Source organism: Empidonax traillii, unplaced genomic scaffold (assembly GCF_003031625.1).
Source record: "Empidonax traillii isolate 1590-97213 ecotype Southwest subspecies unplaced genomic scaffold, ASM303162v1 scaffold1333:size133863, whole genome shotgun sequence".
Lineage (NCBI taxonomy): Eukaryota > Metazoa > Chordata > Aves > Passeriformes > Tyrannidae > Empidonax > Empidonax traillii.
This window is the reverse complement of record NW_020956526.1, coordinates 74,248-91,145: the sequence shown is the minus strand read 5'-3', so window position 1 is coordinate 91,145 and position 16,898 is coordinate 74,248. Positions and strand designations below refer to the sequence as shown.

At 43.2% G+C, this 16,898-nt stretch overlaps 1 protein-coding gene across 5 annotated transcripts in view; it reads left to right on the top strand.

The window, feature by feature from the left end:
• Positions 1-16,898, top strand: part of LOC114069684 (cadherin EGF LAG seven-pass G-type receptor 1-like) — a 79,464-nt gene that overhangs the window by 30,492 nt on the left and 32,074 nt on the right. For all 5 annotated transcript variants that reach the window (XM_027906646.1, XM_027906642.1, XM_027906644.1 and 2 more), the window contains exons 5-16: positions 315-478; positions 1,496-1,621; positions 6,531-6,697; positions 7,154-7,339; positions 7,649-7,762; positions 8,085-8,259; positions 8,994-9,135; positions 10,898-11,018; positions 12,222-12,405; positions 13,274-13,375; positions 15,205-15,299; positions 15,609-15,818. In XM_027906646.1, coding sequence (XP_027762447.1) covers positions 315-478; positions 1,496-1,621; positions 6,531-6,697; positions 7,154-7,339; positions 7,649-7,762; positions 8,085-8,259; positions 8,994-9,135; positions 10,898-11,018; positions 12,222-12,405; positions 13,274-13,375; positions 15,205-15,299; positions 15,609-15,818 — 1,786 coding nt within the window. The remainder of the gene's footprint in view (positions 1-314; positions 479-1,495; positions 1,622-6,530; positions 6,698-7,153; positions 7,340-7,648; positions 7,763-8,084; positions 8,260-8,993; positions 9,136-10,897; positions 11,019-12,221; positions 12,406-13,273; positions 13,376-15,204; positions 15,300-15,608; positions 15,819-16,898) is intronic.

The window sequence follows — 16,898 nt, the reverse complement described above, 5'->3', positions numbered from 1 at the left end:
GCTGAGCAGCATAAGCCAGTTCCTGCATGACTGGGATCAGAAACAAGCATCCTGTGGCTGCACATTTTTCCATAATTTTAACTTTCTTCTTCATATTGGCCACTGTTAGGGACAAGTCACTGGATTCTTTATGAATATAACAGCTTCTCAGTTAAAAGTTAGTGTTTTGGGAAGTGCTCATGTAGCAGAGGGAAGTGCATGGCAACACGGGTACACTAAACAGCTCCAGCGTACTTATGGAAGCAGTAAGATAAAGAACAAAAAAAAAATTAAACTATTTGCAAGAAATTATGAGCAATTCTTTTTTTCTTCAGATCTTTGGACCTAACTGGTCCTCTCCTTCTTGGTGGTGTCCCAAACTTGCCTGAAGATTTCCCAGTGCACAACAGGCAGTTTATTGGCTGCATGAGGAACCTCTCCATTGACAGCAAGCCCATCGACATGGCCAGTTTCATTGCCAATAACGGCACTCTGCCAGGTATGAGCAACTAGCACCCCAAAAATCAACATAAGAAAGGTCTCTGCTACAGCTATGTGTGTAGCCAGGCTTAGAATGTTGAAGGGGCCAGCACTAGGAGGAACCCCAGGAAGGAGCAGGGGACAGAGGGGTCTGAAATGATGCCTGTCACCCTGTTAGCACCGCTGAGGGTGGAGCAGCCATGTGGCAGGTGTTGCTGGGCATTGTGCTGCCACCGTGCCACTGGCGTGGCTGCATCCAGACCTCATTTGTTTCAGCAAGGTGCAGTCCTTGCCTGTGCCAGAGAGGCACACAATAGCCTGTAGCACAGGGCACACTTCCAGGATTAGGCAGCACACAGGAAAGGACTGGGCTTATTTAGACCTTCTGCATTGCTAGGATTTTCACCCAGGAATTTATTCCTAAGTGAACTTTTCTTCTTCTATGTTTTAGCTACCTTTTATATGTCATCTTGCTCTGAAAGCCAGTGGATTAGTTCGTGAAGAAAGACAACACTTTTAATTACTTTTTAATAAATTATCTTTGTTCTGTAAATAAAGTTCTGCAATCCTCCAAATCTGAAACCTGCTTCATGAGGCAGCCTGTTGGAGATTCTGATTTGGTTTCCAGTCTTGGATCCCTGATCAGGATTAGTTCTGGTGATTAGGTGTACAGAATGTTGTCATCATCCTAAAACTGGCTCTTACGCACAAAAATGGCAAGTCCCTTCTGTCCATGCTGCTGAAGGTCTGTGTAACAGCTAAATTGCAGTTCTGAAGTATGTTGTGTTGATTGTGGATTAAGAAGGGAGTTGTAACATACACTTTTGATAGATAGATTTGTCTTTATGAATTTGACGTATAATCAGCTCATGTGAACTTTGCCATTGACGTTTTGCTTCACTGACTTCACTTCTTCAAAAAAAGAAAGCAAGAAACCCAAACTTGTGTCATGTCTTTACATAAAAACTCACAAAGAGTAATTCAGAGCCTTTTTCTTGTTAAAACCTTGCAGAGTAACGTTTTTGCTGAATTTCAGGCTGTGCAGCACAGAGGAACTATTGTGAAACCAACTGGTGCCAGAACGGAGGCACGTGCATCAACAAGTGGAACACGTACATCTGCGAGTGCCCCGTACGCTATGGAGGGAAAAACTGTGAGCAAGGTAGGGTGCAAACACCTCTTCACACATTGTCAGGTGTCCATGTTTCCTTACCTGTCATTAGCATCTCACAGCATGTATGTCAAACTGTCACGCACAAGGGTAACAGAGGATTGCAGTTGAGACTAGAGGTCATCCCTTATCTATTTGAAATAATTTTAGAGATCACTTACGTAGTAGGTGACATACTGTCATGAATAACAGCAGCTTTCATTGATTTACTTACATAAGCAAAGTCATTCCAAAGAACTTGGCAGTATTTAGTAATTTGTTTATCGTAAAAATGCCTGATCCTAAGCCCCTTTAAATCAGTGGAAAGAATCCTGCTGACTTTATTGAGCTTTGACTCAACCCGGGGATCAGTGTGCAGCTTTAATCACCACTTTCTTGGCAGGAAGGCATTCTCTGCTAAGTATGAGCACTTTCAGTTTTACTGGGTTTTTCTTTGATTGAACACAGTGTGCGTATATGTGTAAAACCTCATTAATAAAGGATAAGGAAGGAGCAGCAGGTGAGTTTTATAGGGTGTGAACGACTTGCAGTCCCTTTCTTCCCTAGAAGCGAGGGGTTGTCTGTGTGGGGAGTCCCATGGGGTTGGTACTGTAAGGTGGTTGTTCCTTTGGGGCCTTTCTGGAGGCTTCCAGGATAGAAAACCTGCTTATACTAGGCATGGCTTTCCTAGAAACAGAAGGCCAAATTCTGGCCCCTGATGCAGATGTGGTAGGTCTTTGCTTCCTTTATCCCCTGTGACACTTAGCCCAGAATATTTTGCATTGTGATCCAGGGTTTTGTTCTTTTGATGTATCTACCCCAAACCAGATATTCTGGATTGCTCTCAGCAGAGTGTGGACCCTGGAATTGCAGGTCTCCAAGCTGAGCTGCCATAGGGATTTTCAAACCCCTTTAGCACAATATGCCTCAGCCTGGGCCAGATCTACGTGTTGACAGCCACTCTCCCCTTACCTGAGAAGCAGCAACTCAGGAGGAAAGGACACATGGTTAAGTTTGTGTCTTGGAAATAAGGATTTGTAGAGTGAGGAACAGGGAAAAGGAATGATGGGATGGAGACCTCTTCTTCTGTTCCACCTTGTGCACAACCCAGAGCTGCTATTATTGCCCCAGTGAGGTACCTGCTTTCTGTAGCAGCTCCTCAAGTATTTTGAGCTTCACAAGTTTGTATGAAGATCTGATTTTCCCATGTGTCTCATGCCAAGTATCTTTGTTGGTGGAGTTCTTGTGTTTTTGTCATGACCAGCTGATCTCTGTGATACAAAGCCATGCTGATGTATCCTGAGGGAGTGCCAGGGCCCAGCTCTGCTATGACCTGTGCTGGTGTAAATGGGGAGTAGTGCTATCACATGCAAAGACTGTCCTTCCCTCTGTCTTTATCTTAGTTTTCAAGTGGAAATTCAGAATTTGACCTAATGTGTGTTTTATTTATAATTTTCTTATCCCAAATTCGAGACCAAACCATAAAGTTTGGGATTTAGAAAATCAGCTCAGAACTGCTCTGTAGACATCACTGGAAACTCATTATAAGTTCAGGTAACAGAGGCGATGACAGTCACATCAGCACTGCCTCCCTCGCACCAGCAGTCACCTCTGCCTCCAGCACTGTGCATTCCTGCATGTCCCCTTTGACACTCTCAAACACCAGGTTCTTGCTGATGCCTCAATTTGTGGTATTTTTCTGAATTTTGAGGGCAGCAGGCTGCTTGCTTCTTTGATGATATTTGTGGGCCAGTGTCCCTATGGAAAAATTGCCAGCCAAGAAAGAAATTAATTTTTCTGGGATGTGAGCAAAGATTTCAGGACCCTGAAGTAAAGTCAGGAGGAATCACAGATATGCAATACTCCTGGCTTTCAGGTTGCTCATTTGAATACTCGGCTATGATCCTAGCAGCATTAGCTATTATTAGGCAGCTATTTTTGAAAAAGTCTTAGGTAGAATATTTGTATTCTTGTGTAGGAGAGATTGGCTGCTACATTTCTTCAGTCCCTTTGGCAGTGCAGGATCTGCTCCACGCTCACAGAGGACAAAGACTTTGGCAGCTTACCAATCCATCTTTCTTGATATCCTGCTCTTCAGAAATTCTGGATCTGGTTTGCACTAGGATGGGGTGTTTGAACTTCACCACCCTCCTAGGACCTGCTGACTCACCTTCTGGCAGCTCCCATCTCCCTCTGCTGACATATAGAAGGGAGACAAAATTAGGAAAAAATTAGTTTTGCCTTTGTTGTAATTTAATTCTTTTAAAATATTAGGTATTGCAATGCTGTGAGGAAGATCTAGCAGCTGTGTCTGACTCTTGGATGGCCAGTGTCATTGCACTAGCCTTGGGCTGACCCCCTCAGGTCTGCATGTAAACATAAGCTTTCACATGTCCTACACCCAAACTGCAGGTGACATCCTGTGGGATGTTGGCAGCGTGTTTCCCTGGCCCTCTGTCTCCACAGGGCATGGCCTTTATGCCTTTATGATAGCCTGTTAAATGTAGGAGTCTTTTAAAAGTGTAAGTAGATACAGAGGCAGTGCTTCAAAGTGACAAACCCTGAGAACACAATTAGTTTGCATCACTCTGTCAGGGAGAGGCTGTGCTGGGAAGCGTGTGTACTCATCTCTGTGGTGACAGGGGTGGTCAAGTCACATCTGGGTACACTGGATGTGGCCACCAGCCCCTCCATGGTCCCAGGCATGGTCCCAGGCATGAGGAAAGGTTGGGAGAAAGAAGGAGGTCAGAGGGGGCTGACAGATGGATTTGTATTTTAAAAGCAGGGGAAGGTGCTCCCTGGCCCCGGGGAAGGGAGGAGAGCTGAGAGGAGGTGTGGGAAGGGAATGGTATTTGCAAGTACAGAAAGTCACCACCGGTGAGAAAAGAAAGAAGGTGGCTAATTGCCATGCCAGTCCAGTTCTCCCAGGAGCAAAGCCAAAACACTTCTGAACAGCATTCCCAGCCTCCAGCAGGTGGGAAGCCCACAGGGTTTGCATCCTGGCTCTGCTCTCCAGAGGCAGATGGACTTAAAAGGCTCAGCAACTGTCTAGAAAACCATCAGCAAAGTTGGAAGCTGAGGTCACTGTGAAGGTCAGCAGGGTAGAGGAGGAAGGGGAAGGCTGACTTTTTCACAGGTAGAGCAGGAGGAAGAAATAATGCTGCTCAACACCATTGTCCCGGTTACTTTTACCTTGATGTGGTGCAGTTGTGGGCTCATGAACTGTGCCCTCACCCAGACTGCCAGAACTTAAGCACTGCGTTGTAGTTTTGAGCAAGCTGGGGACATCTATATCTGGTGACAAACTTCTTTAAATTGCTGCTTGGTTTTCAAGAGCAGGCTGCACTGGAGTTGTTCCACCACATACCCTCACTGGCATTCATGGAAGACTGAGTAGGAATGTAAAGGGGAGATCACAGCCTGGAGCAAGAGGGAGAAGGACTGTCCTTTGGGGCTGCCTGCACTTAGCCTGGTGTGGGGTGGTTGGGTAACTACCTCTTAGAGAAAGGCAAGTCAGGTTACACATCTGGCTTGGCTAGTGATAGCCCATTAGTCCCTGACATCTTGTTTCTCACAAATAGGGAGATAAAGGGCTTGAACTTTTCCTCCAACCCCTCCACTCCCTGCCCCAGCCTTTCCCTTTATAGACACCAGCAAGGCAGATGTATCAGAATTTGGGGTTTGGGTTAATTCCTCAAAAAAAAAAAATACAACTTCACATCAACTTTATTCCATTTTCTGCTATGGTGTCATCCCTCCACCTTTTTCTAAGGACTTGGCATTTCATAGTAGCACAAATGCATTTGTATATACATGATCTGTCCTAGTACAAAAAAAAAGGTGTTAAAAGTGTCAGTAGATTATGGTAGTGTGGAGAAGAGGAAAGACTGTTAAGCCCTGTCATCTCACTGACCATCTACATGGACTCAGCAAATGACAAAATAAAAGGCTGGGGGCTAATCTAGGTGTTGTATCCAGTCTCTGGGGTCTGCTTCCACTGGCAAAAAGCTGCCATGAATGTCACCAACGTGCCCACAAATAACGATACCAGGCAGGGGCTCACTGCAGATCCCTCTACAAGGTGCCAAGCGTGGTGGAGGTGTCATATGAGGTGCTGCAAATAGCACAGAGCTCCCATGGCTTGATCTGTGCTTCTGATGAGTGGAATCAGCTAATCCATGGTACTGTAGCTCCTGTTACCTAAGGTAACAACTTTAAAAGTCCAGTGAGTGGGTGTTCCCCTATTTTCCATCAGCAAAGTACTTTCCATTGAAGGCTGTCACCTGTGTCTCCCTGTATGAGCGTTGTTCATGCAAGGTTAGAGAGGAGGGCGACTCTTCAGCTGTCACCTGGAGATATTTAAGGCAGATGATTTAGGCAATTCCACACAAGCTTTCTCCCTATGAAAGGGCTGCGTAGCAGGGACTACTAAATAATCTGGCCCTGGAGTGTTCATAATTAATTCCTATTTCCTATTGCATCTCAGCCTTTTCCTGTGTTTAATCTGTTAATTAGAAGAAGGTAATCAAGGATATGTTGAAAACATCTGCGGCAACTGTTGCCTTCATACTTCCTGCTCTGTCCACCCACTCATCAGCAGGATTGTATCAGCAGAGATCTTGAGTTTACCTTTCTAGGAACAGCTCTCACCTGGGTAATGCCATAGCAGTGTGGAGGTGCTGCTTTTCAGCACAAGCAAGATGCCTACCCCACAACAAGGGTAGATTGTGAATTTCCAGTATTATCAACTGCTTCACAGTAACTCCCCTAGACTGGCTCTTAATCCATAGTAGATTAAATACAGCTCAACAGAAGAGGGACTAGTTGCCTTGTGTTATCAGTGCAACACAGAATCATTTTTTTCTCTTAACCTTTGTCCTGAAGGATATCAACTGTTTTTCTTCTGTATTTTGGTTTACAGCAATGCCTTCTCCTCAGCGTTTCAGTGGTGAAAGCATTATCATTTGGAGTGACCTTGATATTACCATCTCTGTGCCGTGGTACATTGGGCTGATGTTTAGAACTCGGAAAGTCAATGGCATGCTAATGCAAGCCAATGCTGGGGCTGCATCCAAGATCAACATTCAGGTAAAAATGTGGCTGCCTTTGGTTAGAAAAGAATTCCTTCTCCCCCATCAGTGGACGTGACCAGATGAACTACATAGCTTCATCCACACAGCTAAATGCACATCAATAAAAACATATTATTACTTTAGTGTTTTACAAAGATCAAAAGATGAATGATCAAAATATCATAAAAATCATATTCACTGGTTTAAGATTTTTTTTTAAACAGAGGTAGTAGGATGCATTAATATAGATGCAAAAAATGTATCTATTGTTTTGGGGGTTTTTTGTCCCTAAAGTAAATTGGAGTCTGAGTATCCAAAGTTACACAAGAAGTTCTTGCCAGCATTTGTCTTGTCTTTGCTCTTTGGGCTTTTTTCCTTTTTTGGATTGTCTTAGGAAATGTTATTATCTTTCCCTCTCCTTCCAAAGCATCCAATACAGATACAAAAGACTTTTTTTTTTTTTTTCCAACAGATACTGAACAACTACGTGCAGTTTGAAGTGTACAGTGGCCTGAGTCAGGTTGCTAGTTTAACAATGAGCCAGTCACGAGTCAGTGATGGGGAATGGCATCATTTATTAATAGAGCTGAAGAGTGCTAAAGATGGTAAAGATCTCAAGTACCTCGCTGTCATGTCCTTGGACTACGGGATGTACCAGGTAAGGCAGCATCGTAAGTTTGTGGCTAAGCACTGCAGAAATGTTTTTAGGAGAAAGTAGGATAAAGGACTGTGGACAAATACTTACTCTGTGAGACATTTTCTGTGGTGATTTGTGCCTAATGGATGATATTAATTTATTAAGCCTAATGGTAAGATATCTTATGAAGAAGTCCTGGCTCCTTACTGCTTTTTTATTTTTTCTGTAATCTACTGTCAGCTACTGCTTGACTCCATCACTGCAGAAAGCAGGCTGGCTGTGTCACAGATGGTGATAGTGCTTCTTATTGACTGTCCTTTTCCTTAACAGAGCACTGTGCAGATTGGAAATCAACTACCTGGACTGAAAATGAAAAGCATCATTGTGGGAGGTGTGTCTGGAGACCAAGTCTCTGTTCAGCAGGGATTTTATGGATGTATGCAGGTATGAATTGAAGAGTGTAGCAATAGATTTTGAACTTGTGACGAAATACTCAGGTGAAAATGTGGGGGTTTCTTGTTCATCCATCCTCAAACATTTCTGTTTCCGTCATAATCTAAGAATCAAAGTATTAAAGTCTACCCATTTTCCCAAGTACAAATCTGATTGCACAGGGGAACAATACTTGAAAAAAAAAATCTGGGTTTGACTCACCAGGTGATGTTTCTTTAAATGTAGCTTCATCAATTAACAGAAGTAGGGAAACACATAGTACTGTACTCTGAACAAAGACTCTGATTTAAAAATAATTGTCTTTTGTCACCAGGGAGTAAGAATGGGAGAGACATCTACAAATATAGCGACACTCAACATGAAACAGGCTACCAAGATCAATGTGAAGGAGGGTTGCGAAGTGGATAACCCTTGTGATTCCAACCCGTGTCCCCAGCACAGCTACTGCAGTGATGACTGGGACAGCTACTCCTGTGTCTGTGACCCAGGTAATCTGGTGACCATCCTGTGCACTCATCCAGGAGATGGATCACACCTTCATGCACTCATCAGAAGCAGTGCAGCAGCAGAAGCATGCATGCAAAGTGTTCATCTTCTGATTTTTTTATTTTTCCAGTCAGTATTATCTTTCCCACTCTTATCCATAGCACTGTGAAACTGCAGTCATGGGCTGAGAATCTAGGCAACGTATCCACCAAACAGAAAGACAGTCTCTGGTCCAAAGGACTCCTATGCACCTCCCCTTTTCTTTTCTCTATTTGTTTTTCTACTTTTTATTTTCTTTCCCAGCCTTTTCTGCTGTTGAATTTCAGTCTCTCACTCTGCATCCTAATCAAGATACTTTGAATGTTTTCTCTGTTTAGGTGCATGGAGCCAGCACATGCTCTCAGTACCCGGCACAGTCACCTCCCATACACGAAGCAACAGAATACAAAACTATTTGTAGCACATGCCCTGAATATAAAACTGGGAACCAAAGGCACAAGGGTGTTCAAGCATGGTAACAGACTGTCAAAAAGAGCAGCCCACTATCGTTTTGGCTGTACAATTTTCCCATTTTGAGAAGGAAAAGAGTAACTTATTTCTGACAGTATCTTAGGGGGAATCTACTGATTATTGTAGATGTGTTATTAGTGTATAAGCTTAAGATAGACAGTCTTTTGGAGACATGCAAATCGTAAATTACAATGGTTGCTCTAACTTTATGACCTTGTCTCCCCAGGGTACTTTGGGAGAGACTGTGTTGATGTATGTAACTTGAACCCATGTGAGCATGTCTCCACATGTGTGCACAAACCCAGCTCATCCCATGGCTACACCTGTGAATGTGGACAAAGCTACTATGGACAGTACTGCGAAAGCAAGTAAGAGAATTATTTTGCTCTTGGTTTCTCAATCCTTCCAGGTAGCTCTTCTTCTAAGGCAGCAGTACTCTCACTTCCTTTTCCACTTCGGTTAACTTTCCTGTTACCATAAGTGTTCATAGTGGGTGGTATTTGCAGGCTCCCTGCCTTTTGGCATTCCTGAGCTCTTCCCAGAAACCAGACCAACTTCCATATTACTCAGGATACTAGTTCTTCAGCAGCAGCTCAGGGGCTCAACCAATTGTGTTGTGTTACACAGCACTGCATCTCACCTGTACCTTGTGGTGGACTGGCCTGAGTTTGTTTTGCATCTCTCCTGCAGCTCCCCCAGCACACAGAGCAATGAACCCAGTTTGGTGGCCCATAGCCGGATAAAATCAGTTTGCAACTAGTTTGGGTCCTGTCCCTGGACTGGCAAAAAGCCATCTCCTCTGGACAGTCTGGGAGCCTGTGTCTGTTGCTTTGTGGGAGAAACATGCTGATTCCCTCGTCAGCAACTTCCTGGCCTCAGATAAGCATTCAGCAACCAGCCTTATCCCAGAGGCGGCACTTTGATTTGCTGTAATATGGGCCATTCATGATGTGCAAATGAAGTGCATTTGTCTGCCCATTTAGGAATAGCTCATGTGATGTTTCCTTCTCTTTGAAAACTGCAAGCTTCTTCCTCTGCCTTTTGTTGTGTGGGCTTGCAAATGTTGGCCGTGTGGTTGCCAGATTTGTCTTTCATTCCTCTGGATTAGGGACACAGAGACATTGTCCCCTGTCATTATCTGCTGACATCATGTCAAGTTCAGCAGTGTGGTTTTCATATTCTAAAGCATAGAAGTACAAACCTGGCAATTACTGTAAACAAAATTGGTAGTGGTCTTCAAAACAGGTGGGAAATAGCTTTTCTTTCCTAAATTGAGCAGAAAGGGGATTCCTTGTGCTTTACGCTGATCACAGTCTCAGCAGTGTTGTCATTTAGGCTATTGCTTGACAAAGATTCCCAGCTATTAGAGACCCAGGTCACTGCCTCTGCCCCTTCCCAGAGGTCTCCTTGCCAGTACTAGTGTTGGGGCATCCGTGGGATAACCAGCTCAGAAGCTCACCCAGAATAAACAGTACCAGTGAAAATGAGGGTTATCCTTTGGCAGGGGTAGCATTTGGCTTGCCGCATAGCTTCCAATGAGCTGTGCTGCTGCACTCATAGTCTGAATCACAAGCTTTGATTCATAGTCTGGATCAAAGCTGCCACCCTTCCCTCTTCCATGTCTCCAACCACATGTGTCCTCTGCCTCCCCTATGGCAGACCAGGGCTTTTCAGACCCTGCAGTGAGCTGTCTGAGAAAGCCAGGTTAGCTGAAAGTAGTGGCTTTTCTTTGCACTTGAGCTGGTGTCCCTATAGGCTGGACAAGAAGCCATGCCACCCACGGCAGGGCTGGGGCAGGAGTCTTTGGGGATGGGGAGTGGGATATAAAGTGTTGGTTAGCTGTATCCCAAGGCAGTTTGTGGTGGTAGGTAAACCATGCACATGCTCAGTGTCACCTGCACTGGTAAAGGTTTAGAGGAGCATTGCCTCTAGGTTTTCATAGCACTGATATTCTAAATTTTCTTGTATTACAGTGCATATGTATTTATATATGTATTGGTTGTTGGCTGAGATACATTAATCTCCATAAGCTGATGGAGTTGAGTGCAGATTTGGCCCCAAGCTCTTTTTTTTCACACGTTTTAAAAGGAAACTTGAAAAACTTTCTTTCAATTTGATTTTCTTTTATAGGATTGACCTACCTTGTCCCAGAGGTTGGTGGGGAAATCCCATCTGTGGTCCATGTAATTGTGAGACCAGTAAAGGGTTTGATTCTGATTGCAATAAGACTAATGGAGAATGCCACTGCAAGGTAAGCAAAAGAAACCAGCCTTAAGTCAAAATTTCTTTAGTTTAAAAAGTAACTGTACTGCTAATAACTATGGGTGAGTATGTGAGGCAAAGTACACACAGTTGTGCTTTGTATCGTATATGTATGTGTGTGTGCACTGTGGAGTTAATCATTACCCAAAACATTTTGCTGGCACCACCCTTCTCAAAATCATAGTGTGCAGCTCTTATCTTGTTTGTGTTTGGAAAACCGAACTGAGAGGATGAAAGCCTGGCTCTGATCTCTGAAGTGCAGCCCTGTTTATCAGGTGAGATCAGACAGGGATGCAGAGGAGTGCCAGTGGTATTTTGTGTATCACAAGTGAGTAATAGTCATGAAACAGCTCAGGTCAGCTGGGTGAAGCTCCCCCCTGTGCAATGGCCAGCAAAAGGCCTAGAAGCTGGAGAGAGGTAAAGAATACGAGAGGCTAAATGTTTTCCTCGGTGCCATCTCTGACAAGTTTAAGAGGGAATTTCTGTGGACAGGCAGGGACAGATGGGGCACATGGGAGTGGAGGCACCTTGTAGTGAAAGTTTTACAAAAGACTTCTCACAATAGGTTTTACAATAGGCTTGAATGACATCAGAGGAGCTGGGCCTGTGCAGACTAGCGGCTGTGAATCCAGCCCCCTGCTCCTTTCCAAAATGCCAGCAGGATACACAGTAACTGTTGCATTAAATGGAGTCAGTGGGGTGCCAGCTCCACGCTCTTGTGCAATCACGTAGCGCCTCAGATCAAAAGCATGTACAGATACAATTTGAATATGTGATCATTGCTTCCTCTACACCCTCTACGTGAAACACAAATAGACAGTGCAAGAACTTTCCTTACTGGCTTGTTCATACCACGGAGTGGAATTGCAAAGCAGAGAAAACTGTAGATCCTTCAAGAATATATTTAGTTGGCACTGGCAGCAAGTGCTCAAGAAATAACGTGGGCCCTCTGCCCCCACTGCAAATGGCAGGGCAAACCCTGGGTCTCTGTGACACGGCAGCCCCAGCACTCAGCTCTGCCTCCTTGGCTTACCTGGGCTAACATTTTCTGATAGTAGTAATGTCATTTTTATCTGTGCTTTGCAAAATTAGCCCTTTTATGATGCACATGCTGCTAGAGCAGCATTTCGGAAATGTTGGTAATTCGGAACGTAAGTCAAATACCTTGTGTCTATCGTTTTGTTTTTTCTAGGCAAATTACTACAGGCCCCAGAACAGCGACACCTGCTACCCCTGTGACTGCTTCCCATCTGGCTCCCACACACGCACCTGTGACATGGAGACGGGACAGTGTCCTTGCAAACCTGGTGTCATAGGGCGTCAGTGCAACCGCTGCGACAACCCCTTTGCAGAAGTCACTGTGAGGGGCTGTGAAGGTACCTCCTGTCCAGCATGTGCTGCTGATCAGCTGGGCTGCAGCTGCAGGATCAGAGCTTCTGGCAGTGGGCAGGTGGGGGGACACAGTGGTGGCAGTGCAGCTGTATCCTGGGGCACGTGTGAACCCAGGAGGATGGCTCTAACAGAGGCAATGTGAGCTGCAGCAGCCTAAGCATGCACCCTTCCTCTTAATTCTGTGCCAGTATGTCTCATGGGGACTGGGCAAAAGCAAAAAAACTCCTTATCTTTTTAATTTTCTTCAAATGGAAGTATAGCAAGCTGGGACAGAGCAGGCAGGGAGCAAAACATGGAGAGCAAAACACTAATACCAATTTTTCTTTAAACCTGAGTTCATCTGCCAGCTCACACAGTGCAGTGTTGTATTGCTGAGCTGCAGATGAACAGGTGGGTGAGAGCCCTTGCACCTCGTGCACAGAGTGTGTGCCGTGCGCCTCGTGCACTCTGCCTTTCTTCCCTGTCTTGTCTGTCCTGCCTTTCCTCTCACCCACTCACCCACCCACCCTCCTCCTGTGATCAGCACAAAGCTGCTGCAGAAGCCATCTCACCACAGTGTGTGGGTGAAATGAAGGAGAAATGTTTTCCCACAATAAAGGAGCAAGCAGAGATAGACTGAGCCAAAATCCAGAGCCCCATAATCATCCCGAGCTCTCCTCTCCCTGTACGTGTCTACCCACTCTGCAGGATAAGGAGCAACTGATAGGTTACAGCTTGGAAGGCACTGCAGAGCACAGGTATCCTGAAAGGGCTTATGAATTACAGGAAGGTCCTTCAGATAAGTTGAAATACCTTCTTTTTGTGATTTTTGTCTTGTCAGCAAAATTGCATCATTTCTTTTTCTGCTTTCAGTAATTTATAATGGCTGTCCCAAAGCTTTCGAGGCTGGTATTTGGTGGCCACAGACCAAGTTTGGCCAGCCAGCTGCTGTGCCATGTCCTAAAGGATCAGTGGGTAAGTTCCCTGGGTAAATCATTAACTACTTTATCTACATACCTGTTTAAAGGGGGGGGAAAAAAAAGAGAGAAAAAAATGTGTACCTAAGGAATGGCATTAATTCATCGGGTCTAGAGACTGCAGCATAGCTCACGCATATCATGAGCAGAAAAGTTTAGCTAGCTGAAACCAAAGAACTGTTAAAATACCTTTGGAATACTAGCAATAAATAAATACAAAAGTGCAGCAAATAAACATGTACAAAGAACAGAAAATCTCTATTTTCCGAAAGGCACAGTCCAATGTTCTATTTTGTGTTTCTCAAGCAGTTCTTTAACATGTAACTTTTAGTTTCTAGTGACTTGTAATGTTCTTTTGCGATACAGCTCCTCTGGGCAAAGATAAAATGAGGAAAATCATATACGTGATGACTGCTTTACTAGCATTGCAGGCTAGTAAACTAAGAGTTACAGCAGAACTCATGTTTTTCCACTCAACGTCTTTTCTCTAACCCATAAGTGAGATGCTGAAAAGCAACTTTTTATAAAGCATGTGAGTTGTGTTGTTTTTTAAAACAGACAAATTACAACCTCCATTTTTATACATGTTCTGAAAACATGTATCAGATTTTTGAAAACAGAGTTTTCAATCCTTTCCTATGGCTGTTCTATGGAAAGTGAAACCTCTGTCTCGCTTCTGAGCCTGGTAACTCTGCTGTGAGTGCTTCTTAAGTTCAGTGAGTTATAAATAGTTATGTGACTGCCCCAAATATTACTGGGGGGAGGCCAATGCCTATAGGTGTGCAGAAGATTTATGGTCAACCGAGCTCATGTTCTGAAGATTTTAGGAGATAGAATTGATTTATTCTTTTTAAAGTGAAGACTATTTATATTATTAAATGTTATAAAGTTGAACTAAAATAAGCTTCCTGTACAGTTCTTGTGGTTGGCCCTGATGTCTCTTCTAGAAAATAGGCTAGCAGGCAAGGCTATAGGAATTCATAGGAATTGCACATTTTAAGTAAATTTTACAGAACATTCAAAAAAAAATAAACTATATAATAATGAGTATTCAGATAAAGAACTTGAAGCTTAATTGTATTCACCTAATTGTGGAATAGAAATAATGTAATTAGATACAGTAAAATTAATTATAATCCATATTTAGACATTGGTAATTAAATACTTTAGACACATGCAGTATGTTATGTGAAAAATAACTAGCACAAATGTAAATTTTGAATCTGTAACTTGCAGTTCACAATGAAGGATCCACAGCCAAGAATCACATTTTAAAATTATTTGACAAACAGTACAAAGTATAATAGGCTACATTAAACAGTAAGCTGCTCACAGTCCATTTACAAGTGGCAAAAAGGCAACTGTGCCTGTTGGCTGAAGTGTATAGCACATGCAGCATGTGGAGGTGCTGGCATGTGTTGACATGAGGACAGCATTTATCCAAGAGGTCTTCCTATACAGGCTATTGCACAGAAATGTGAGCAGGGATTGGTTTTCAGGAGTACTTAGGAAGTGCAGTGTTTCTCGTATTTGGTATAAATAAATGAATTAATTTGACAACATCAGGGCAGTGAGGCTAAGAGCTGAGTTGGCAAGCTTGCAGCTTGCCTGACTTTTCTCTGAAGCCTGGGGAAAATGTTTCATGAAAATGAGTAGTCTTTAACTTTTCTCTGACAGGAATCTCTGGTTTGGAAATTCAAATACATATGTAGCTGTAAGAATCCTGAAAATGTAGGAAGTCTGAAAGCTTAGGGTGGTTGAAATCTGTGAATATGCATCCCACACAGTTCAGAGCATTATTTGCTATTGATGCTTTGTTTCCTTCAGGAAACGCCGTTCGCCATTGTAACATTGAGAAGGGCTGGTTGCCTCCTGAGCTTTTCAACTGCACCACCAACACTTTTGTGGATCTAAAAGTCATGGTAAGCTGTGTTGGTTTTCTTTTTATTTTGTAAAAGATCATCGGTTCGGACTCTTCACTGCACTCAGTCTTTTGACTGAGTCTTTGAACCCCCTCGTTTTCCATCAGGACCCTTGCACTTTTCTGGCTCTCATTTACATTTGCCCTTGAGTTTTGTTATCAACCCTTTCTCAAGACAAGCAAAATTTTGATCTAACAACTCCCATGTGTCAAAAATCCCTGAATTATGATTGTCTTTGTAACTAGAATGAAAAAAAAAAAAAAAGAGATACATTATTGGGTTTTTTCATCCTTCCCGTCTTTGATTCAGAATGAGAAGTTACACCGCAATGAGACCAAGTTGGATGGGGACAAAACCATACGGATCGCGAGAGCGCTGCACAATGCCACCAAATACACACACAGCTTGTATGGCAACGATGTGAGGACAGCTTACCAGATGATGATCCGAGTACTCCAGTATGAGAGCCAGCAGCAAGGGTTTGACTTGGCAGCCACAAGAGATGTGGAATTCAATGAGGTAGGAGAGTTACTGTATACTGAGCCCTTATAGTTTGCCTTAAAAGATAGATTGCAATGGATAATTAAATTTGTCTTTCACCAGGGTGCAGCAAATATCATGTAATTGCTTAATCTGTTTCACAGATAAGCCAGTCTTCTCAATTTAGAATGGAAGGTTGGTTATTCGTGTGTGTATGCACGTGTATGTGTATGTAATACAAATATAATGGAAAGTGCTCCTCTAATGAATACGATCATAGTAACAGCCAAAAGCAAGATTTCCCATATGAAAAAAAAAAAAAAAAAAAAAGTGTTATTCCCGGCTAAAACAGTTTTGTGTACTGTATTCAGTTTTATTGTAAAACGTACCTAATGTGATCATGTTCATTTAAATGTGCAGTGAACTAAGTCTGAGCCAGTTACTGACTCTGAAGGTTTCCTCTAATTCGGTTTGAAAACACTTGAGTCATAAGTTGGTACATTGAAAGACATTCCATGTCATATTGATATTTTATGGCACATACTAAAATCCATGCCAGAGAGCTTCCGCTGGCCAGAGCATTCACAGAAGGCCCAATTATTACCAAAGACCTGGTAACACCTAGTGACCAAGTCACTGTTCACAGTACTCCATGAGGACCAACCAGGTCAGGCAGACTTTGGGGTGAACTTGGAGACCCTGTGCAAGGCCAAGCTGCACCAGAAGAAGGTGTCACTGGGGAGGTAAGAGCAGGAGAAAATGTGGCTGAGAAAATTCCTCAGTGTCTTGGGCTGTACAGTCTACAGAGAGCGGAGAACTTCTGAAATGTTTAACATTTGAGATGCACCAGATTTTGAGAGATTCATTTTTTCCTTTCTTGTGGGCTGGGAAGTAGATGAATTCTCCCATTCAGATCTTGAGAAGGAACTTCATTTTTAGTGTATTTTGTTAAGTAAAAATTAGAACAATAAGCAAAAAAGAAATGGTCTGGAAATCTTGGTTTAATTTATTGTTCTCTGCATTTGGCACTGAAATTCATGAAAGATGATGTTTTCAAGAACTCCCTAAATATTTAAGGATAGGTAGGAATTTGAAAACTAATGGATACAGTTCATGAGA